The sequence below is a fragment of the Marmota marmota genome, unplaced genomic scaffold, assembly GCF_001458135.2.
Source record: "Marmota marmota marmota unplaced genomic scaffold, marMar, whole genome shotgun sequence".
Lineage (NCBI taxonomy): Eukaryota > Metazoa > Chordata > Mammalia > Rodentia > Sciuridae > Marmota > Marmota marmota.
Window position 1 is genome coordinate 26262849 of NW_025999932.1, and position 23736 is coordinate 26286584.

Below are 23736 nucleotides of genomic sequence, written 5' to 3' on the forward strand. Positions count from 1 at the left end.
GATATTTAGTCTTTTAAAAAACACCACCTTGCTGATCTTGTTGTGCATGCCTGTCATCTTTGTGGCTTGGGAAGCTAAGGTAGGGGGATCACAGGTTTGAAGCCAGCCTCAGCAACTTAGTGAGACATGGTCTCAAAAAAAAAAAGGGGGGGGGGGGTTTGGGGATGAGGCTTAGTTGTTAAGCACCTCTGGGTTTGTTCCCTGGTACCAAAACAAAAACCACCATTATGACCATCATGTGTAATAAATATTCACACACACAAAAAAGTCAGTTTTTTAAGAAATTTTAAATGTGATAAACAGATGCTACTTTTCTTGCAGGAGAAAGTGATTTTCATTTAAAGGAGAAATATTTATAGTAAGTAACTTAATTTCTGATATAATAATTCATACTTTTCTTCTCTTATCCCATTTTTAAGTCAGTGACAAAACTAATAGTTTAGAAATGACACCATAGGATGAACTTTATTTTAAAGCTCATAAAGTTTTCACAATCAGTTACAACAGGATCAACATTTCTTCCATTTCACGCCTTCACATGACAATGTACTGTGTAATGAGAGAACTTTAAGTTTTTGTTTTGCATGCTGCTAAACACATTTTACTAGCTTTGTTATTCACTGGATTTTTTTAATAATGAAAGCAAAATCATTCTATTGGACAGAATTAATTTTCGAAAGCCCTTATAAAATCAGACTTAGTCTTGTTTATAAACATCCACACCCACACACATGCTGAAATGGAGAGCAAAATGCAAGAAAACTACCTTGGCAGAACAAATGCTTAGATTTTAATCCCAGCCCTCTTGAATAAGCAGTACAGTTTTGTTTCTCCAAAAGACAGAAGTCAGTTTCATCCTCAGTGATGCAAATGGTAATACTGCACAGAAGCTTAGTATGAATTCACAATTCCACAGGAATCTCAAAGTTACCAAGGCAATTTTCCCTTTTAGGATCATAAAGACTACAGACTTAAGCTTTTTTCTTTTCCATATAATACACAAAATCTCTAGACATCCTTAAAAAAGAAAATATAAATAGTCTCAGTATGTTATGTAGAATCACATACTATGACAAAAATATTTCATTAATTGAAGGAATATGCCGATTTAATGTCACCTAGTCCAAGTCCATATTGACAGAGCTTTTCTCATTAGGGTAACATTCACCATTCTGATGTGGAGGTTCAGCACCAAAATTATTTTTGCCTTCTAAATCTTCTTCCTTTTTATCAATATTTGGGCCATTTGGAGTTCTTTCCAGTTTGGGTGATTCGATTTTTGGTTTTGGTTGTGTTACAACAGGCTCACAAGCATTGTTCAATTCCTAAGAAAACAAATAATCAGATTTACTCGGATCCAATCAGTTTACTTTCAATTATTTCTCCAAATACCTGACCCAGCATTTTTCTATTAATTCCAATTATCCATATAAGAATTTCATTTTATTACACTTGCCCCAAACCATATAGCTCGCAGTCCAATCAAAAGAAAAGTGGGCATTCTTCTGAATCTCAGAAAGTCATCGTATATTCACCTGGGTCCTCTCCACAGCATGGGATTTCCTAGCCCTTCTTTACCCTAAAGTGTCTTCCAAGAGCTCACGTGTGGGACAACGCAGGAAGGTTCAGAGGAGAAATGAATGGGTTGTTAGAGTCTTAACCCAATCAGTGAATTGATCCCTGATGGGATTAACTGAAATGGTAGGGTGTGGCTAGAGGATGGTGGCTTTGGAGTATATTTTTATCTGGCAAGTGAAGTCTCTCTCTGCTTCTTGATCACCATGATGTGAGCTGCTTCCCTCTGCTACTCTCTCCTGACATGATGTTCAGCCTCACCTTGAGCCCTGAGGAATGGAGCCAGCTTTCTAGGGACTGAGCCCTCAAATAAACGCTTCCTCCTCACAGTTGTTCTGGTCAGATCCTTTAGTCACAGCAGCACAAATGCTGACTGAAACACCCTACTTCATTTCCCCCCTCAGCATGTAACACCATCTGACACGTCATGTACCTGGTACTACTGGTCTTCCTGCCCTAAGAACATGAGTGCCACAGAGGCGGGGATATTACTTTGTATACAGAATGTTTTAAGTCCTAGAAAAACTGTTGACACGTGACATGAACTCTACAAACACACAGTTGAACTCAATAAATGGAACTCAACTGAAATCTATGAAGCCATCTAAATTTTGTGATAGCAATAATGAACTAAGAAAGTCTGTCTTACGAAATCCGTAAGAGAACCCAGTAGTACACATGAGACATTAACACTTACCTTGACTTTTGCTTTTATTTCATGAGCCCGTACAACTGGATCCTGGTCAAGACTCTTCTTGGCCTGAGCATTCATGATACTGTTCATCCACTCCATCACCTCATTAACTGACTTCTCAACCTTTTTCATTTCAGATTCATCAATATGGTTATATTTCTCATCCTAAACAGAAAAAAATATACACTATAAAATTACATACTTAATAGTAAAAAAAAAAAAAAATCGAATTTGGCCCAATTTTCCACAAAGTTCAAATCTACTACCTGGTCTCAAATACCAAAATTTCCTCACTTATGAATATTTAACCCTTGATCAAAACTGCTCAGCCTAAATGCTAGCTTATCAGAATCCAAGTTAACCCTCAGTATGTACAAAAAAGCTGGACTACCTTGTTTCTGAAGTCAGCAGCTATCTTGGCATAGTGCTGCAGCCTCTGTCCCAGTTCCTCAAACAATTTTGGTCGTTCTTCAGCTTCTTGAAATCGGACTTTAACTGGTGTGCCAATTTTCTAATATAAAATACAATAAATTAATAGTTGCTACAATTGTACTTTACACATCTGTTGTTTACAACACAAGTACCACCTTTTTAGGGGAGAACAGCCTACCATCAACTCTTCCAACTTGTCAACATATGCCTGCTTAGCCTGGTCCTCTCCTTCTTCATAGAGCCAGTCCTCAGTCTCCGTGAGGAGTCTCAAAAAATTCTGGTGTTCCTTATAAGGAAAACACAAGATTAGAGGCAGTCCCGCTTCAGGAGTCTTTACAACAAAACAAAAGGCATCTAAGAAACACTGAAGACCAGCCAGCTCCTCCTCCAGGAAGACACTCAAGTTAGCCTGGCCTCCCTTCACTGAAAAATACCAACACCCTGTTTAGCTCTAAATATTTGGCACGAGGAACTCACAGATATTGTGTAGCTTCTGTCTGGATACATAGGGACTTTTCAGTGTTTTTGGTAACCAGTCTCCTAACTTAACATACTGCATCTTAGAAGCCCACTTTTAGGCAATTTATATATTGAACTACAACTGGTTATAAATGAGCAATTATGTGATTATTCTCCAAAACAATGATGTCTCAACTATTCATTTTCTATTCACTTCCCAAACTCTCAAATATTGAAAGGGAAGCTATACCAGTTATTAATCCAATCACTGAACACATTTAAAAAGATCATTACCAACCTATTCATACGAGGTATGTACTTCTAGCCTCTTGAGACGTAGCTTGTTGGGTCCCCCTAGTTCAGAATCCCAATGTAAAAACCCCAGGAAATGCCAGGGCAGGGCCAAGAAGTGAACTACACTAGAAAAGCCCACAGACCTTCAGACTAGTACTTCAGAATTAACCCCTCACACTATTTTAAAGTCTCCTCCTTCTCAGTTGTGCTTCTGGGATTTACTCAGAGCCACACTGACCAGGAAGGGGGCAAAGGGCTAAGAAGAGCAATGATGCTGATGACACAGTGAACGGCTGGGCAAGTCTTAGGGCTGCTGAGAGCACGGTGTCCTCTAAAACCCTGATAAAAAGGTCTGAGGCCTTTGAAACAAGGATTATCTTTATCTTTTTAGCCTCTGTAACTGAGATGCCACAGAAGTGAAGTGAATATCTGACAGGTTCTCTTATGGATGGTAAAAGCAAGTTACTAAACTCACCGGGGTAAACCAGAATAACATGAAACTGCACGTCACTAGAAAGCCTCACTTCTCTACAACTTTGTTTACATAATTTCTACTTTTGTATTAATTTATATTTTTGAAAAGCTCAAGTTACATAACCTAGAAGTATAAATGTCAGAATCTTTACATGAGACTATCTGAATAAAACAGCTCTAAAACTTACTTGCTCACATATAAATTTTTCATATGGTCCACACAGCTTGTCCCTGAACTCATACACATATTCCTCCACTGCATTTTTAGCATCATTTCTTTCTTTTTCCAATTTATCCTGCATTATCATCTTCCCCTGTCAGCAAACAGAAAAGGTTATTATGATCTTGCAATAACCAAATTAATTTTTTAACTAGTTGTTATTTTTATGGTATTGGAGATGGAACCCAGGGCCTTCCTTGCACATGCTAGACAAGTGCTCCACCACTGAGCTACACCCTGGCCCCAACTCTAGTGTGAAGTTGTTTCCTTTTTAGCATATAATAAATACAATTTTGTCTTCCTGTATGGTTGTACCATGTTGGAATTAATACCACCAATGTATGATCACACCACTTTGCACTACATTTAAAAATGTAAATAGACTATAATTTACTGGTAAGAGTTCTAATCATGATGCTCCAACTCAGTAAAAGGGTATATTATTTACATATTATATATCATTTACACAGAATCCTAGAGTTTCAGACTACAAAAAAGCACCAAATGTTGTTGTTAGAATTATTTCATGTGGACTAGATTCCACCCTACTACATGCACTCTGTGCTGGGATAGTCTCATCCAATTTCTTCAAAAGAACAGAGACAATCTTACAGCAAGAAGAACAACCCAGGAGCTCAATTAAGTATGCAAATTCATTGATTTTTATTTCATCCCTAAAACCATATAAAACTTGAGATATGGGAAAGAATTGTAACCCTTTATCAATTAGCAATGAGTAGTAACAGGGCCAAAACAGATACATATACTCCAAAATAAAAAGGATTTAGTACTTACTTCTGTCTCAATATACATGTTAAGAAGGTCCTTCCCTAACTGCCAGACCAGGTTGGCTTCAATAGGTAGTTCTACATTCACCACCTTTATTTTGGGTTTTTTAGCTTCTGGAGGCTGGTCAACTTTCTTTTCATTTGCCTTGGGAAGAAGTAGAAAAAAGAAATGGAAAAATTCTTAAACAATTCTTGAAAAACAAAAATCCATCGTACTTACTGATAAAACAAAATCCCTAAAATCACCAAGATTATCTATTCCAAACTGCCCATTTTAAATCAGGGCTTCAAGTAAACTTAAATATGCCCTCCTTTATAGATTGGGATTTTTTTTTCTTCTTAAATCTTTGCTGTTAATGTTTTTCTACACAGGTCTTTACTTTCCAATCCTTTTAAAGCAGGTTTGTGAATCTCAATAGTTAAAATTTTTAAATTACCAGTAACTTTATAGTCTAGAATCTGACAGTAACAAACTTTTTACCTTTACTTTTTTGATGTTAAGATTTACTCAATTCCTAGCATTCTATTTTGGTCACTATATCCCAGTATTAGCACTACACTGAATGCCTTTAAAAATTCATTATGTAGACACACACTTGTATTATTTCCACCATTTGCCTTTGAGTTATGTGATTCCTTAGCAATTCTGCAAAGTGACAAGAAATTCTTAAAAGTTTTAAAGTAATGAACAGGATGATGATGCAAATAATACAGGCTGAACATCCCTAATCTGAACTGATCCCTAATCTGAATAGGATGATGCTGCAAATAATACTGAACATCCCTAATCTGAAGTTTCAAAATCTGAAACTCTTTCAGTATCCACGTGATGCCTGCCACAAGTGGAAAATTCCATAGCTGATTTCATGTGACAAGTCACAGTCAAAACAGATGCACTTCAAATACTGAATACAATTAACTTTAGGCTATAGGTATTAAGTATATATGAAACACATATTTAGTGTTAGATTTGAGTGCCATCGCCCAAATATTTCATCATGTACACTAAATAGTGTGGATATTCTAAAACCCCAAATCCCATGCTTTTCAGATAACGGATACGGTAGGTTTTTCAAAATATGTAAATACAGGGCTAAAGAAGTATTTCCTGGGACCTTCAATTTTCCAAGCCTTTTCTATGTATTTCCATTTCTTCAGGTACATAGCACATTTCCTGCCACAAATGACAAACAACATAATTGAGAAGATTCGACCATAAAACAAATTAGATGATAACCAAAGTGTACAACATGTATCCAAATGGCTAGAACTGGAAAATGGGAAAAGCACAGCCCACGAGATACAATAATCACTGTCATGAGATGATTCATGTTATAGAGGACATTAAAACCGTAGGCACTTGACTCAAGAAACTGGGACTAGGACAGTCAATAACTTGACTAAAATTATTGATGGGACTATAATCACGTCTGCCAGACTCATGTTCCGGCGTTCCTTAGAGATCACTTATCCACTAAATGCCATAAGCTGAATCACCAGTGGTGTTCTAGTCAGCCAGCCTGTGGGCCTAGGTCTTCTTCCTTCCAGTGGATATGCGACCCCTCACATAGTAAGCATGCTGAGGGCATGATCCACAAGAAGGAAAAGTGAATCAGATGATCCCCAAACCCGGCAAGACACACGAATGCAACAGATCCTCAGGGAACAAAATAGATGACAGGACACAAATGAGTAAAGGTAAGGCAGAACAAAACAAACCAACTACCCACGAAACCAAGATAATCACGAAATGGTATCCCAACACAGAACGGAAGAGGAAACTCCAAGTGAGTGTGATAATGTTCTAAAGGGCTGAGACTGTAACCCCACCTACCACTAAGAACACAAGATTCTACCCAATGCCATCTGCTAGACAGGTACTGAGACTATTTATCAGCACAAGCTAGTTAATGCTCAACTCTAATCTAGGGGATTAGTTGAAATTAAGTAGGTATTTTTCCAAATAACCACCCATCACCACATGACTTGTTAACAGGGGAAAAAGGCAGCAGTTGTTAGAAATCAGTCAGAACCTACTGAGCATATTAAGAGCCCTGGAGATTAATCACAGCAAATTAAAAACTGGAAACTCTTAATTCACATAAAATTCATCTTAACCCCTATAAACAATTCTGTGATGTGCCCGAGTTAAAAAAAAAAACAAAACAAAAAAACACCCTTATCTTCAGAAAGGAAGAAAATCCAAACTACCAACAATAGACTGGTAATTTACATGCCACCTGGAGAGAATGAACGTCTGCAAAGTAAAAGGGTGTTTATTCCTCGATATCCATCAGACCATGAGCTTGAAAGATTTGATTAGAAGCTGTCATTTTCAAGGGACACTATACAACTACTTAATTTAGCTTCCAATACTTATGTGGAAGAAGGGAAGAATAATTTCTTTGAAAATGCAATCTGATTATTTAATTACTCAAATTTGACAGATAACTTGAAAGGAGAAAAAAGATTTAACTCCTATAGCCCATGTATTTATCATCTGATTAACTCAAGTGAGACTGATCATCCACAGTGGGATGTATCTTTCTGCCTCTGGCCTTAGCAAATACCTCTCCGCCCTTTAGAAGACAACAAACACTTTGCATTAGTCTCTTGTACTTGGGGTAGCAGTTAATCAAGAGACACTTTTAGGTCTAAAGCAGAATATTCAATTTCCTTAGCTGAGCTTGAGTACCTCTATATCTGGTTTTAGATGAATAACACAGAAAATGAACAGAAAAAAATCTACACAGAATAAAATCATTTGGAGCTTGCTCTTAAAACTTCAGATTTAATATCATTAACGATTACATGTTGCAACATCGTCTAATGGAATGAACTAGAAGAGTCACTCACTTTGTCAGCATCTGGGATTTTGTTTTCTTCTGAGGTAAGTTCAGGTGAAGGGGGAGACTGTGAGGTTTGTTGACCATCAGTTTGTACCTGGGGCTGTGTTCCAGCTTCACTGTTGTCTTGCTGGATATTTTTCTGAAATGAAAGCCCAGGCACAAAGGATGTAGAAAGCAGGTGTACTTGTATGAATTTATAAAGTCACAGGGCACCAAAGACAGTACACTCAATTTCTGAACTCGTAACAGGTGGGCAGAAAAAGTACCGGATAAAAGCAAAACGAACACAAAATACCCGGAAACTTCTTAGAAAATTTTAACCTGTAAGAAATTCTGTGAATGACAGCAGTTAATACAGTTAAGTAACACAGCTAAGCATTTGACTGATTGTGACAATCAAGAACTCCCCTTCAAGAAACTTTCATCTAACTGTATACAGATATTAGTTCTCAGAAGCATAGGCAACAGGCTTTCCACTCAAGGCCTCTTTCCCAGAAACAAGATTTCCAAAACTTAGTTTCACCAGCAGCCGTCATGCATCGACATTACCTCCATTTCCATTTATTAAATAGCTTCATAAAATGGCCAACTGTCAGTCATTCCAGGGCTTATCATTCAGCTTACAGATATCTGAGACCCTCTCCATCCCACTTTCATCTTGTGACTCAGACATTTGTACCTCAAAGACTCTTTAGGATAAAGAATAAATGCTACATGCTACATGTTACCAATCCTGACTAAAACTCTGCTAAAAGGAAGAAAAATGAAGCCTATTAATTTTCCGATCTTTCTGTAGTAGCCCCCATCTCCAAACAATCAGTGCTTGTTATGATCTTTGGGAGAAGCTTAAAATTCTAAGTTAACATTTTCTGTCTAATCTTGAAATCACCCATATCTTTCTTTCAAAGCTTCAAAAATCTAAAGCAGACACTGAAGTACTGAGAAGCAAGGCACCACTGATATCCAAAAGGTACTAAGAGACTGAGACAGTGACACTAGCCATACAACTCATTATTGTAAAGAGTTTCTAGATGAGACTAAAACTAAGGGTTTAGATGTTGCTTCAATATTGTGGGAATGATTTAACAGTGACCGCTTGATACCAACACTGCCCTTTATCTTAACCAAAACACTACACTACCTGTTCATTAAAGTGATTTCTGATTAAAGCCCAGAAATAAACAAGTTCTGGAACACCGAAGACAAATTTGCCATACAATTAAAAACATTTTCTTTTTCAGCTTTACAATACTGCCGAATAGATTAAGTAGTAGTCTTTTTTTGATATCCATCAGTCAACATTTGACTTAATGTATAGTCTTAAAAAAAACTAAGGAAACTTTACTTCAATTAAATTATATACCAGTTATTTTAAATTCAGTTATAAAGAACTTAATCATAATACCTAAATTCTTGTATATTACCATAAACTGGCGAACTATTATTACAGAAAATTCTGATCAAAATTATTCATGAAGAGAAAAACATTTTGACCCTTCTCTGACAGCTTAGAATTAAGTCCATTCTATATTCAAATGCAAAGATTTATCAGCTAACTTACATCAGTGTCCAAGTTTTCTGGTGGTCTCTGATTTGGACACTCCATGTCTGTTTCAACAGAAGATACTTCATTCTCCTCAGTTGGTACTTTCTCCACCATAGATGCTGTAGAGATGGTAAAAATGCCATGGGTGTTGACTCGCACTTTGACTTTCACTCTAGATTTTTCTCCATCCTTCTGTGCAGAAACATTCTGAACTACAAAGCGGCCTAGAACAAAAAGAAATAAGACAATTTTAGAGTTCAACCTAAACCTCTATACAGTAGGCAAATGCTAAGAAATATAGCTTAGAAGTACAATTTCAAAATCTTCTCCCTTGACCCAACTTATAAGGTACACTATGATCTCAAAATACACGTATTAATTGTACAGCATACATACAATTCTTAAGATTAGTCTTGAAATACCATAAAAATCTCACAGGGAAGGATCTTCTCTTGGCTATTCAAGCATACACTAGGCAGATATGGGTTTCAGATAACAGTAATCAAAAGCAATTTCTGTTTCCTTTTATCCAATTTCTGTAGATGGATAAGCACAAACAAGACTTGAAAATTTTTCAGGTTTAACATATGTGCTGATTTTTAATCCCATGATGTCTTTTAGCGAATACTACTTTTCTGATTAAAAAAACAAATATTTTAAATATGGAAAGCAAGCTAAAACTTGTATCAATGCCTAAAATTATTATATGTAATAGAATGATTCCACATCTTTATTTAGTTAATGCTTTACAGTGGATCCTGGTTGTGTGACCTGCAACAAGTTACCTAACCATCAATTATTTCTGAGGACCAAGTTAATTTTTAAATGAGCACTTTACTATAGAACCAAGTGTTTATCATCTCCAGCAATAGTATGGTTATTACAGATACCACTGAACTTTTGGGAAGTAGTTTGAAGCTATTATGTGCAAAGCATCAAATTAGTTGAGTATTAAATTTAAGGTGCTATCTACACAAAAACACAGAAAGTTACAGATTTAATTACTGGGTCAGTGAAAGATGCCAGACTAGACCTTGATCAACTGTCACATCACTAGTTCAGGAAGTAACATTTACTCTCAGACATCCAAGAAGACTCTCAGGAGAGTGGGATGTAACATGGCTCTTTCCATGTGTACAAGGTTTTCAGTTTGGGTAAACATGAAAAATTAGATATGCCAAATTTAAAGGTTAGATTTTATCTTCTGCACAATGGAGAATTAATGCACAGAATTCAACCTACCAAAAATCTTACAGTATAATTTCTCATGCTATTTTGCTACCAATAAATTTGTGACAAATGTTTAAAAATAAAACAAACTGTGGGTCAGAACATTTTAGTCTTTAGTCAAGAAACAAAACACAACTGGTCAGGTTGGACCCTTCAAAGAGTTTCTTCAAAAAAAGGGATGAGGGCAAGGTTAAACCCCGAAGAGGACCTAGCAATACTGCAAATTTTATCTGTAGTCTAGGAAACAGACAGAATTTACTATGAGCAAAAGTGGATGGACAGTGTCCAACCTCCCAAAGAAAAATGCTTCTCTAGAAAAGGTTACAGTACAAAATCCTTAACAATCTGAGTGATATTTTGCATTGGAAGTGTCATCCTGAAATAAATTTCACCGAGAAGAAAGGTTAACAGTAGGAGCTGGGATTGTCGCCCAGGGGTAGAGCACTTGCCGAGCACGTGCAGGGCCCTGGCTTTGATCCTCAGCACCATATATAAATAAACATACAAATAAATAAATGTATTGTGTCCAACTACTACTGAAAAAATAAAAATAAAATAAAAAAAGAAAGGTTAACAGTAAAAGTAGCCAGTAATCCTTTTAAGTATGGCCTACGTCAGAAGTAGGAAAATACCTGACATGTTCCTCAATCATTACTTGAAAACGACAACAGAACATGCAAGTCATATCTGTGTAGGCCAGTAAAATGAACCCGTTTCACCATCAACATGATTCTAAACTGAAAATGTTTTCACATGGAATTCTCTTTCACTGAATATTACTAAGAATAAGAAAAAATTTAAATGTCTACACTGAATGGTAAGCTACATCTTCAACTCAAAGAGCAAAATATATAGAATTAACTTCTTACCTATTTTTGCTTCTGGATATGGGACTCCTAGTGGATCAGAATAGAAAGCTTCTAGCTCAAAAGGCCCCCTTCTCAAGAAGGTGAGAACTTTGGAGAAAGGAGCAGCATGGTTTCGACTAAACACTTCATGAACACTAGAGAAGAAAGGAAAAAATACTCAGTATTTCAAATATGTGAACTTATTTTGCTATATAAACAGAGAAGAGACATTCTAAAATCTGTCAATTTTATCTTATTTTAAAGTACCAAAATTAGAGATGTTTTAATAGATTTGGTTGTTGAAAATCACAGGTAAGCACTCTACCATAAAAGTTATTTGTTCATTTACCTTTTATATATTAAAGACAACATCTACTACATACCCTTCAGTATCTTCTGAGTCGTGGTTCCAGACCAAAGATATTGGAAAAGGAACTGCATCTGTGACGGAAAATTCTCTAACTTTAAATGCTGGGGAAAGGATCGCACACTTGAAGGAAAAACATGAAAAGAATTATCATGAGCTTATGATTAATTTCCACTCATCTTTTAAAATAAAACTCAATTCTAATGGGATGGACAGGTTTTAGGTGAAATTCAAAACTACTTACAGCATATGTCATCTTAAGCACAAATGATTTATTTACTACCCAAATACCATGTCAACCACTAGAAAGGCAAATCATACCTTAGGAAAGTAAATGTTAATCAATACCAAGCTTTACAGGATTAGGAAAAAACATTGGTTTTTTCCAAAAATGCCTTGCTTATAGCAATGTCACTTAAAAGCTGTTTCTCTTTTGAATGTGTAGATGCACAATGGAATGTGTAAATACACAGACAATTCTGTCCATATTACTTTTCAAATGTTTAAAAACTAAAAAGGGGACTAAGGAGTGGTAGCAATTACTTGAGACGCTAAAGTAGGAGGATTATTTCAAGTTTGAGACCAGTCAGGGTAACTTAGTGAAACCCTTTCTCAAAATATAAAATAAAAAAGGGCTAGAGATGTTGCTCAGTGGTAGAGCACCCCAGGGTTCAATCCCCAGTACTACAAAGAACCAAACAAAACTGAAAAGGGTAAAACTAAAAATGTCCATATTTTCTAGTAGTTTTATGAATAATTTCAAAATTGGGACCAATAAACATCCAAGTCAGGTGGAAGGTTCACATTTAGACAAAGTATATAAAAATCATAAATAGATGAACCAAATATCTAATTAGTATGATCTCTTTCCAAAGAGATGCCAAAATTAGGTCTTTTTTTGGGGCGGAGGGGGAGTGAACTTAACAGTACTCAACTACTGAGCCTCATTCCAGCCCTATTTTGTGTTTTATTTGGAGACGGGGTCTCACTGATTTGCTTAGCGCCTTGCCATTGCTAAAGCTGGCTTTGGACTGTGATCCTCCTGTCTCATGTATCAGCCTGCCGAGCCGCTGGGATTACAGGAGTGTGTCACCACACTGGGCTCAGAATTAGCTTTAAGAAAACTAGGAACCTCCAACATTTGGGGGAATCAGTTAAGGAGGCTTATTCCAATACTAAGTTTTTTAAAAAACCAAAAATCCAATAAAACATACTATAACAATACAAAGGGTATCATTACTAAGTATCTACATATTTTTCCTAAGTATTAAAAGGCAGACACTCTGAAGATCTTTGTTTACAGAATCTCATTTTATGTTATAAAAAAGGGAAGAAAACCTTCTAACTACATCACAGTTAATCCAATGTGTTAACTTTAGTTAAAACTATTTGATTATTCATATTGCCTATCAATACTCTAAATATATGTTTTATTGTACTAATAATGTCTAGGTTTGGTGCTTTTGCTTCACTAAACTAACTTTATACTTCTGGGATGCCTTCTTATTCTATAAGCAGGTTAAAAATCAATTTGGGGTGTAAGAGGGTCCCTATTTTCTAAAACCACGTGAAAATCTATTCCTTGTGACATCCCACTTAATTCTCTCCCGTGTTTTACCATTAACTGTCACTGCCACACTGCTAATTAGTGCTTTACAGCTATGTTTTCTATGATCCCCTCAGAAACATATCTTTTCTAATTCTTGTTTGAGAAACACCAACTTAGTTGTTCTAAAGTTTATTGGCTCTTCCAGATTTGAATGTCCTTGTCTCCTCCACAGCCTATGGATTCACTGAAAAGTAACTTCCTTCTGCAATCTAATTAGATACAAGGCTCTGTTTATTAAATTACCCATCGTCATGAAAATCAAGTGGGAACTGTTTAGGAACGCACACCAAGAGCAAGCAGGGCTGAGAAAATACCTGTAGCGCACATCCTCTGGCTACTGCTTCATCGGCATTGAGCGTTGTGCTAATATCTTTTCCAAAGAATTTGGCAATTTTTTCTTTCACTGCTGGAATTCGTGTAGTGCCTCCAACTATCTCAACAGCACTCACATCTTCTACTTTGAGCTGGGTTTGTTCCATCAATGAATAAAGGGGTACTTCTATTTTTTGCAGGAGTTCAGCACAGAGTTCTTCAAATTGTGACCTTAGCGAATAAGAGAAACACTTTTTCATTCTTTCCTCCAAATACCCTAGATAAACCTAAATTAAATGCTACCATAGTTTGTAACCCCTTTTCCTTTGTAAATATGTAAAATAGGTACAGGAAATGGGCTGGGAAAAAAATCAGATCTACAGTTATTATTAGAAGAAATTACTTTAATATTCTTACAATTGCCATGTTAGTTCCCAAATGTTTTATGTGATCCGATTCTCATTACCTTAAATATTTATTTCCATTCACATCAAAATATCTATGAAACTATTATTTAATTATTGGTCCAGGACTACCAAAAAGTGGAGAACAAAAACAAAAAAACTTTCTCATCAGATTACTTAGAAGATATTTTTGAAAACCCTCTTTGCAGAAGTGCCCCTAAATTCTAATGGTGATAAAACACTGACTTTTCAGTCATAAGCCATGTAGCACAGGATCCTGAAATGTAACCTAAGAATCCTAGTTACAAGTGACACCTGGGCTATAATTTCAGCAAGAAGTTACATTGATTTCATCTGCAGAACTCAAGACACACCTGTTCATCTTTCCTGAAACATCTTTGTCATTCATAAAGCATTCAATATTCAGTGGTAGGTCCGTGCTGTTAGAGCTCATTAGCTTTTTCAATTTTTCACATTCCTGATACAGACGAAGGAGTGCTCGAATTTTGGATTTTGCATCCAACTTGTACTTAGTTTTAAACTCTGCACAAAAATGTTCCACTAACTTTTCATCAAAGTTCTTTCCTCCTAGGAAAGGATCAAAAGCTGTTCCCAGTACCTAAATTAGTTAAAACAAATAATCTGGTCATTTCCCATCATTTGTAATTAGAATCCTAAATATTGCTATTTAAACAACTGAAGACTAACAGGTTCACAACTTCTCATTTAAATTACAATAACATGAAATTCATCAATTGAAAGTAATGTAACTACAAAATACCAACAAAACCCCACTAAATTTCTAAGGTACTCTTTACTTTTAATTACTATGTACATCATTTTTATGTAGATCAATCTTAGCAACAATTCATATTGACATCTTTACCTAGAGCTCTTCATTACCAAGAACAGTCTAGGCTCATTAGCTTAAAAATCACAACAAATTCAACACTTCGTATATCTGGTCACACAGTTCCAATATATGCTTACCTTCAATTTTCCCTTGTTAAAAGCACAGGCAGACACTTGAAAAGCTGAGTGTCCCATATCAACAAAGACCACTATCCGAGGTTTCTCATCTGGGCTTGGGAGATCCTGCTTATAAATTCCATAATTCAAAGCAACTACAAAAAGTAAACTATGTTTTAATTCTTTGGTTTATACTTAGATATTTCATTGTTACAAATAATTACACATGCAGGAAAATTGACTATAAAACAATTACAGTGAAACCTTTTTATGTCTGACTTTACAATGACTTTCCAGAATCTATTATTCTCTTTCTGACTTTAGAACCATGAATGCTCTATCCTTTCTCCTTATATGGAAAACAATAATGGACTTACTTACATGGATACAGTATCGGACTCATTACACAATACTTACTTTTAACCATAACCTGCAGTGAGATTACTTATCAAAAAAAATAAAAAATAAAAAAATCTTACATAATTACAGCAACTGCAGTGCTTCTTGTTTCCTGAAGACTGGAGCATTAAAGGGTCTGTTATTTTCTGAACTTTGAAATCACTATACTTCTAAACAGGTATACCTAACAGCCTTTTAAAAACCTATTAGAAGTACACTGAAAATAACTCAAGTGTAAAAACTACTCTCCCTTTTTAGTTGATCAATAATAGTAATAAACTGATACAGGAGGAATAATAGTAGTAGGCAAAGCAGTCACTGTTATCTACTGCATCTAGCACAATGCCTAACAGAATGTGCTTAAATCAATACCTGACAAATAATCAACTCCAGTTCTGAAAATATGAGGAAAAAATGTTACCATAATCAATTACTTGTACTCAAGGTAGCTTTGATGCCTAAACGTTAGGATTTGGGGAAAAAACTTGTTTCTTAACTATAAAAGCAATGTAAGGAAATAGTAAGTTAAATCCAACCTGCCTAATTAAAAAAATTATATAGGCCAGGCATGGTGTATGTACTCCATCGTTATATTCCAAACACCTGTATTCAGAGGCAGAAGGATCCCAAGTTCCAGCCAGCCTTGGCAATTTACAAGACACTACCTCAAAATAAAAAATACAAGGGGCTGAGAGTGTTTATTCAGTGGTAAACTGCCCCTGGGCTCAATCTTTAGTACCAAAGAAATGACTTAAAAAATAATTTAAACACACGCTTATATTTTATATACATATGAAATAATTTTCTAATAAGACTCATAAATTTGAGAAAGCACCAAACTCTCATTAGTGACAAGTACCTAAAAAGCTGAATTATTGCTTTCAGATCTAACGTTTTTTATAAAAGTGTTTTTACTTCTACATGAAAAAGTGTTTAGTAATAGCACCCAGAGTGTCATAACTTTTATGGGTTTTGTCACTTCTACAGACACACTTTCTTACCAGCTGTCATGTCATTCATGAGTCTTAAGCAGTTTAGGCCAACAATCTGTGCAGCATCTAATACAGATCGCCTCTCAGCATCTGTGAAGAAGGAGGGAACCTATAAACAAGAAAAAAACCCTTTTAGCTCACCTAGAACACAAAAATATTTAAATTCTTCACAAACCACTTATAATAAATTCACAGGAGTCCAACTAAGTAGGTGCCTAGCCAGGTCCCAAAACAGAAATAGAACTTTACACTTAATTTCCAGCAAGTTCCTTAACTTATAGAAACAGTAACTACTTTTGAAAAGATTGCCTTAAAATTATAACAGATTCTGAGTTACTTTATAATTCAGTAGACTGGTTAAGATTACAAATGTGCTTTTTGGCAAAGCATGTTGATGCTCCTGAAAGATAAAAGCACAAAAAGAGCAAAGGCTGAAGTTTCTGATGGTACTGGCTTATACCTCTAGCTGTAAGGACATTGATAAGGAAGAAAAATCAATACATTCATAGGATCACTCTAAAGTGATATATATATCATTAATAAAGGAAAACACCTAACACAAAACTTAGAGACTTCCACATTTTTTTCCAAGTAATCATTGATATTTCAGAAAGAAATATCTCAATGACTATTGACTTAATTCTTTATTTTTACTAGAGATTAGTGATTATTACTCTAAGCAACAGAGACAGGACTCGGCGTTACAGGAAAAATTCTAGCTGTTCTGCCATACACTTTCACATCCTAGGATATGCTGCCATAAAGGCTTCTGACTGTTCTGGGCAAGTCACAAGGCTCGCCATAATGCAGAAACCATGCTGAAATTAAGACCATTATAGACAATCCTACTGGAGAACATAACCACAGCAGACCAGTGATCCTAGTCATTTGTGAAAGCAGAATTTACAAATGCCTTTCTGGTATCAAAATAAAAGACTTTATCCTCTTCAAGTATTCTCTGATAATTTGCCTTTCCACTGAAGCTAGCAGAATTGCCAGTGATAAATATCTAGGTTTTACCATCACCACTAGGCTACAGTTTAAAACTCCTAAAGCTCTGGTTCTCAACTTTTGAGTTCTTTCACCTGTGGAAAGCTGAAAAGTACTAAAGCTGTCTGATACTGTTGCATTTAACTGCTACAGTATGTGACAGTCAATCTATATTTTCTAAATGCCCCACAGATTTCCACCTCCAGTTAAAACCTGTGTAGCTTCCAACAGGGTGTGGTGGCACATACCTGTAATCCCAGAAGCTCAGGAGGCTGAAGCAGGAGGATCACAAGTTCAAAGCCAGCCTGAGCAAAAGCAAGGTGCTAAGCAACTCAGTGAGACCCTGTCTCTAAATACAAAATAGGGCTGGGGATATAGCTCAGTGGTGGGGTGTCTGGGAGTTCAATCTCTGGTGCCAAAAAACAAACCCCCAAACAAGCTTTGTAGCCTCTAGCTAAAATACCACTCAGACCTACTTTAAAATAGTCCAGAACATTATTATCAATAGAATTTTGATCCCTAGTAATAAACCAGTTTTCACACATTTGATACTTCAATACAGAAGGCAAATTAAAACACAATTCCTTGCTGAATTCTACTTACTGAAATAACACAATCTGTGACTGGTTTTTTGAGGTTGTTTTCAGCAGTTTCCTTTAACTTAGTCAACAACATAGCTGTTATCTGTTCAACACTAAATAGATGTTCTTCATCCATGTACATTACCTATATTAAGGGAAAAAAAGGTTGTGAACGCTGTAATACTTAATGGTAAATGCTAATATTAACACAAAACATTCTTTCCTACAAAATCTGTTTTGTTGTTTCAAAAGGAGGAATAAAGGAAGGAGGAAGGGGTAAGAAAACCACCAAGACAGATTTCCCAAAGGTCTAGTCAAACCATTATAGATGGTAGTAAATTTCCATTGAAAAGATGAATCACTAGAATAAATATTGTCTGCTGATCATAAGACAAGAATGCATCTGGAAGTTAAAAAAAGATTCCTGGTTGTATTACACTATTGCTCTTCAAATCCAGCTGGATTGTCTTTGAACAGACATTTGTTTGATTCATGAACACCGTTTAGACTAAACACTATCAAATAAACCTAAAGTTTCCAACTGCCAAAAAGTTAGAACACAAATTATGTTATAGCAATATAATTATTGTCTGAATAATTCTCAATTTAGCACATACTTAACTATACTTCTTAAGAGCTAGTACTTTTCTCAATAGATTAAACAGTCTTCTTATTTAGAAACCAGTGGTTGCTCAGTTATATTACCTTTATTCCAACTCCACCATTTTTCATTGGAACCAAATCGTAACTTAAATTTTCCTTCTCCTTCTGAATGAAGGGGTCATTGAAAGTTCGACCATGAAATCTCTTAAAGTTAGAGACGGTATTATTTGCATGAGTGATTTGCTGCAAAAGAAATTTGAGATTTTAAATTTCCCTAATTTGCTATCTACAGCAATTTAGCCATTTATACAACTCACACCAACCCTAGGTATGGACATAAACCCTCTCTAGGGCCCTACATTCCCATCATTGAATAGCTTATTTGTACTTTCTTCTCCTATAGAAAACATCTAAGGAAAACAGACGAGGGCAACCATGTCCGAACACACTTTAAAGCAGATTTTTAAAATCTACAAGATAAATTCCGAGACAATGCCAGTAACCCAGTAACTTTATTATTACTTTATTTTATTCCCCCCTAACTAAACTTGTTAATTTTTATATTCAATGAGTGAATGAAAAGGAGATTAGGAAGCACTATGGTCAAATCACATTTTTTTAAAGTTCACTTATTACACCAGGATACACATGTTACTCCAGAATACATATGGATGGCTACTCTTCCTAGCAATAGTATGAGATAATAACTATATTAGAAGATGTAAGTTAGGATCATTCAAAATGTTTTAAAATGGCAATATTTTCAACTGCATGTGCTTATTTTTTTTCATTTGGGAGCCACAGTTTTTAAGCATGAGACTAAATTCATAGTATCTTACAACTGATACATGTTTGTTAAATCAGAGCATACTTCAAATTTGCTCAGTTTCTTTTGGCAACTTATTTACTTATATCTCAGATACAGAGGTTAAACAGAAATATTTGGTCAGAAATAGAAGAGAACCGGAGGGAAACATGCCAAATTGTTATAAGATGGTAATTTTTTAAATCCACTGTTTCAGTTAAATATTTTGGTTAAACTCTGGATTAAAAATTCTACTTTAAAGTGTTTTTCATGCAAAGAAAAAAAAAAAAAAAACTGGGACCCTTGTTTACACTAAGTAATTAAGATAAGAGACAAGAGCTATGACTTCTGTTAGCTTGAAGACACTTCGGATTTTTACTCCACTGAAGTTCCCTCTCCTTGTGAGTACCTCATTTTGAGTATGTATAACTATTTTTCTTCCCTATTCCCCTGTCATGTATCTCTTCCAACCTAATTAGCCACAATATAGTAGTAAAACATATTTCAGGGTTTAGGGTTTTGTTTCTTTTTAGCAATATTATTTTCTGTAATTAGACTTGTTTATGTTATTTCCTAAAGTCCCTGAAAAAGTATTTCATATATTAAAATCAAAAAAATCTTTCAAAAAAAATTGTTCAAAACAATGTAAAACATAAATGAGAGCTTTATATATAACATTAAAAACTAATTAATAGGTGATTTAAAAAAAAGGAAAAGTCTTCTTGTATCTTATATACTTCCTATTTCAATTCAGAACAGTCCCATTTCAAGTACTGACTATGCAGCCACAAGTAGCAAACAGCTACCATATGAGCACAGGTTTGGACAAAAAGTTCTCCTAGCCCCACTGAATTATTAAGTAACCTCAAAAAGCTTTTAAATACAGAAGCTTAGAGGTTTTTTCTATAAAAAGAATATTTAATTCTTAAATGAATATTGAGAAAAATGTCACCAAAAAATTTCAAGTGTCTTATTGGCAGGCTGGGAGGTTAAAGCAGATCTTATTCAATAGATCAAGAGAGAAGGAACACAACAGGAAAATAATCACATAAGGTTTCAAAAAGAATACCTGAATTACATTTTTAAAACTCAAAAACAGGTAAACTTAAGAAGACACTTGACACTCTTGTATGTATCTTTCAAACTCCTCCCCTTAAAAAAAAAATGGGCCAGAATTCTCTTAAGGAACATACCTGATTTTTGGCTGCAACTCCAATCGTTCTGTTTTTTGATCCAAATGATATGACTGATCTAGAAGAAATAAAAACCAAATGTTTCAAAACTGTTAAAAAAGCATAAGTGTGGACATTCTTAACTGACAAGGAAAATTCTAATAAAAATTGCCTCAAGGGTTATGTGTGGGTGTTTTGGAGGAAAGGTTCCCTTGAACTCAGTTCTGAGAATAAAATCTGGGTTGCAATCCTACTGCCCCAAGTCTGCTCACATCTTAGAAGATATTTCTCCCCACCTCAAGTACTAGTATCATCTGTGTGGTTCCCAATTACTAAGAACTAACATTAATTCAGGAAGTATTCTGCATACTTAAAGAATATTATTAAACTTCACCCTATACAAAAATAACATAAATGTCACTGTCTACCTGTTTTTGTGCTCATATACCATCTGCCTCTCTAAGATTCAAAAGCTTTTATGTAAACCCAAGTAATGTACCTAAGTTTATGACTTTAGAGTTTAAACAGCACAATAGAGGTTCCTATCTGGAGACTCTACTTAAAAAGTTACAGCAGAATGGAATATAAATGTTTGAGAGAAGAGATTAAATGAGTTACATTAATTTAAATCTGCTTTGAAGAGATGAAAATGATTTGTAACCATGAGACAGCTTTCTCAGTAACAAGAAATGGAAATGCATAGTAACACAACAGACACAAGATCAAGAAAAGCCTTTTGAGGAGGAGGCAGTGATTAAGGTTTTGGATTAGAAAAGAGATCTAATTGTGCATTACTAATCCAAATCTAATCTAATTTTGGATTACACTTACTCCTAAACTAGGTAAATGAGAGGAGTAAAATGGGAACACACTGAGGAAGTTTTAACTTGCTAAAACAGAATCATCCTGGACCTAGATTATTCCAACCAGGTGCTAAATAGCATCCTAAAAGCCAGGGAGACATTCAAACAGAAGACAGACCTTTACAGTAGAGTCCAAACTGGTATCCTTCTAAACTCACTTGCAGACTGGATCTACTCATTTTCCAAGGGAATAATCAAATTGAAATAAATAGTAATTAACAGTAGTCAATGCAGTTGAATCAACAATCTGGTTTAACAAACATTCCCTCCTAGAATAGCTTTTGAATAGCTTTTCTTTTATTGGATCAAAGAGAACAAAGATGTAAGCTGCATAGGGATGAAAGTCTGAAATACTGTTATCTTTCTTACTAACCTCCAATTAAGAGTCCTGCACTGGCAAAAAAAAACAGACCACTATGGTTTTGCAACTCAGATGCATGGGAATAAGTCATCAGCAATATTAGCTTTTTTCCTCATTTCTCATTCACTTTAATAAGCGTTCATCTGCCCGCAAATAACTGTATAAACTCATTTTACCTTTGGGCTTAATGTTGCATTTTACAAATCTCTAGAAGACTTTAGTACATTTGAAAAAAAATAATTTCCTTGAAAAGCAAACAAATATTTTCATCAATGCAAAAATGCAGGTATGTCTGCATACATTTTCTTCAGAAAATAACCCCATGAAATAGTTGCTTTTTTAGTGTTTGCCCACCCCACGCTGCTGTGGAATATTAACATTTAAGTCAGAGAAAAACATCCTTCCTTCTCGTGGAGTTCCGGCTACAAAAGCAGGCAATTTTTATTGTCTCTTATTTCAACTCCGAAATTAAAAAATAAAAACTCGGGTCTAGAATTCTTATGAATGGCTCCGATAATGAACAAAAAAGGACGTTTACATCTCCCCAAAACGATTCTGGGTACTTGGACAAACAACGTTAGCAACAGTGACAGTGGGTAAGGAGAGGTGGATTTATCTTTCACAACAGTGTTTCTGCGGTCGCTAACAACAGACTGCCGGCTCCCGGGCCAAGCAGCGGCACATAGGCTCTGGAAGCTTCCAGTTCACTTCGAGATTCATAGTGCGGAAGAAACGGCTCGGCCGCCCGGGCTCCGCGGTGTGCACAGATAGGCGTGGAGAGAGGAGGGCTGCCGGGGGCGGCTCAGCCAGCACCGAGAAGCCGGGTGGGGAACCGGGGGCGGCTGCGGAAGGAGCCGGGCGAAGGCTGCCAAGTAAGCGGAGCGAAGTCGCGGGCTTTGCTGCCGCCGCCGGACCCCCAGAAATTCTGCCCAAATTGGCGACCCCGGGAGAACGCGGCGCTCGGCCTCCGCAAGTCGCTGCACAGCTCGGGCTGACTGTCTTGCTCGGCCGCCGCCGCTAGCTAGCACACCGGCGCCGGCGCCCAACAACCGACCCAAAAGGGGAGGTCCCTGTTCCTCAGCCTTATGTATCGCACTGATCAGAACTTTCCAGAATCTGCGGCATTTACTCACCGGCGCCTCCACCGGCCTCTCCACGTGCCACTTCCGCTTCCTTCTCGAGCCTTCTCGAAAGATTCTACCCAATGAGTGACTGGTCCCCCCGGGAACGGCTGCCGTTGCCATGGTGGCAGGACAGCCGCGGCGATGCCATTGGCTGTAGTCAACCAGGTTGACCCTCCTCCGTCCCCGCCCACCCTAACCAAGGGCTCCTTGTCGTCTTAATAACAGGAACAGAAAAAAATGACTCTGAAACTCGCAGCATTCGTAACTGGCTACTGGGCGGTGATGCCCACCCTTAGACTATAAAGGGAAGCTAATCCGGCGGACGTGGACCCCACTTTGGCGTAGCCCCCAGACCTCGAGGCTCTGGGGAGGCCAACCTGCTGTCGGGAGAGCATGCCGGGAAGTGTAGTCTGGCCGGGAGATGAGGGCGCATTGCATGCTGGGATGTGTAGTCCCGGCCGCAGTGCGTGCTGGGACCTGGCTTTGTCTTGGGGGCTCCGGGGAGAGGCCGAGTTCTGTCTAGCGCTTTCGCGCGCCTTCTCTGGCGGGGAACGTTGTTTTGTTTATGTGTCTGTTAGTTTTGTGTTCTGTGTTGTTCTGCCTTAGATTGCCCCGACAGCTGACCCATTCCGACTTTAGAAGAAGGAACGTCAGTTTAAACCGCTTATTATTAAGCACAGGGTTGTGTTTACTGTTTTGCATTTATTCATCACCCGGCAAGATATGTTTTTGTAGAATAAAATGTGAGAGGTTGTGTGTTTGGGGGGGGGGGGGGT

General features: G+C 36.6%; 1 protein-coding gene across 1 annotated transcript; it reads right to left on the reverse strand.

The window, feature by feature from the left end:
* Positions 1 to 438: 438 nt before the first annotated feature.
* On the reverse strand, positions 439 to 23398 carry Hsph1 (heat shock protein family H (Hsp110) member 1). Its single transcript, XM_015483960.2, has 19 exons — positions 23338 to 23398; positions 22970 to 23174; positions 20634 to 20691; positions 18738 to 18878; positions 18055 to 18177; positions 16471 to 16570; positions 15092 to 15225; positions 14476 to 14720; positions 13700 to 13928; positions 11793 to 11899; positions 11431 to 11564; positions 9347 to 9555; positions 7793 to 7924; positions 4944 to 5081; positions 4117 to 4242; positions 2880 to 2987; positions 2661 to 2780; positions 2273 to 2434; positions 439 to 1325 (listed from the first exon to the last, which is right to left on the reverse strand). The coding sequence occupies exons 1-19, from the start codon at positions 23396 to 23398 to the stop codon at positions 1119 to 1121; spliced, it is 2739 nt and encodes a 912-aa protein (XP_015339446.1). The 3' UTR covers positions 439 to 1118.
* Positions 23399 to 23736: the final 338 nt, after the last annotated feature.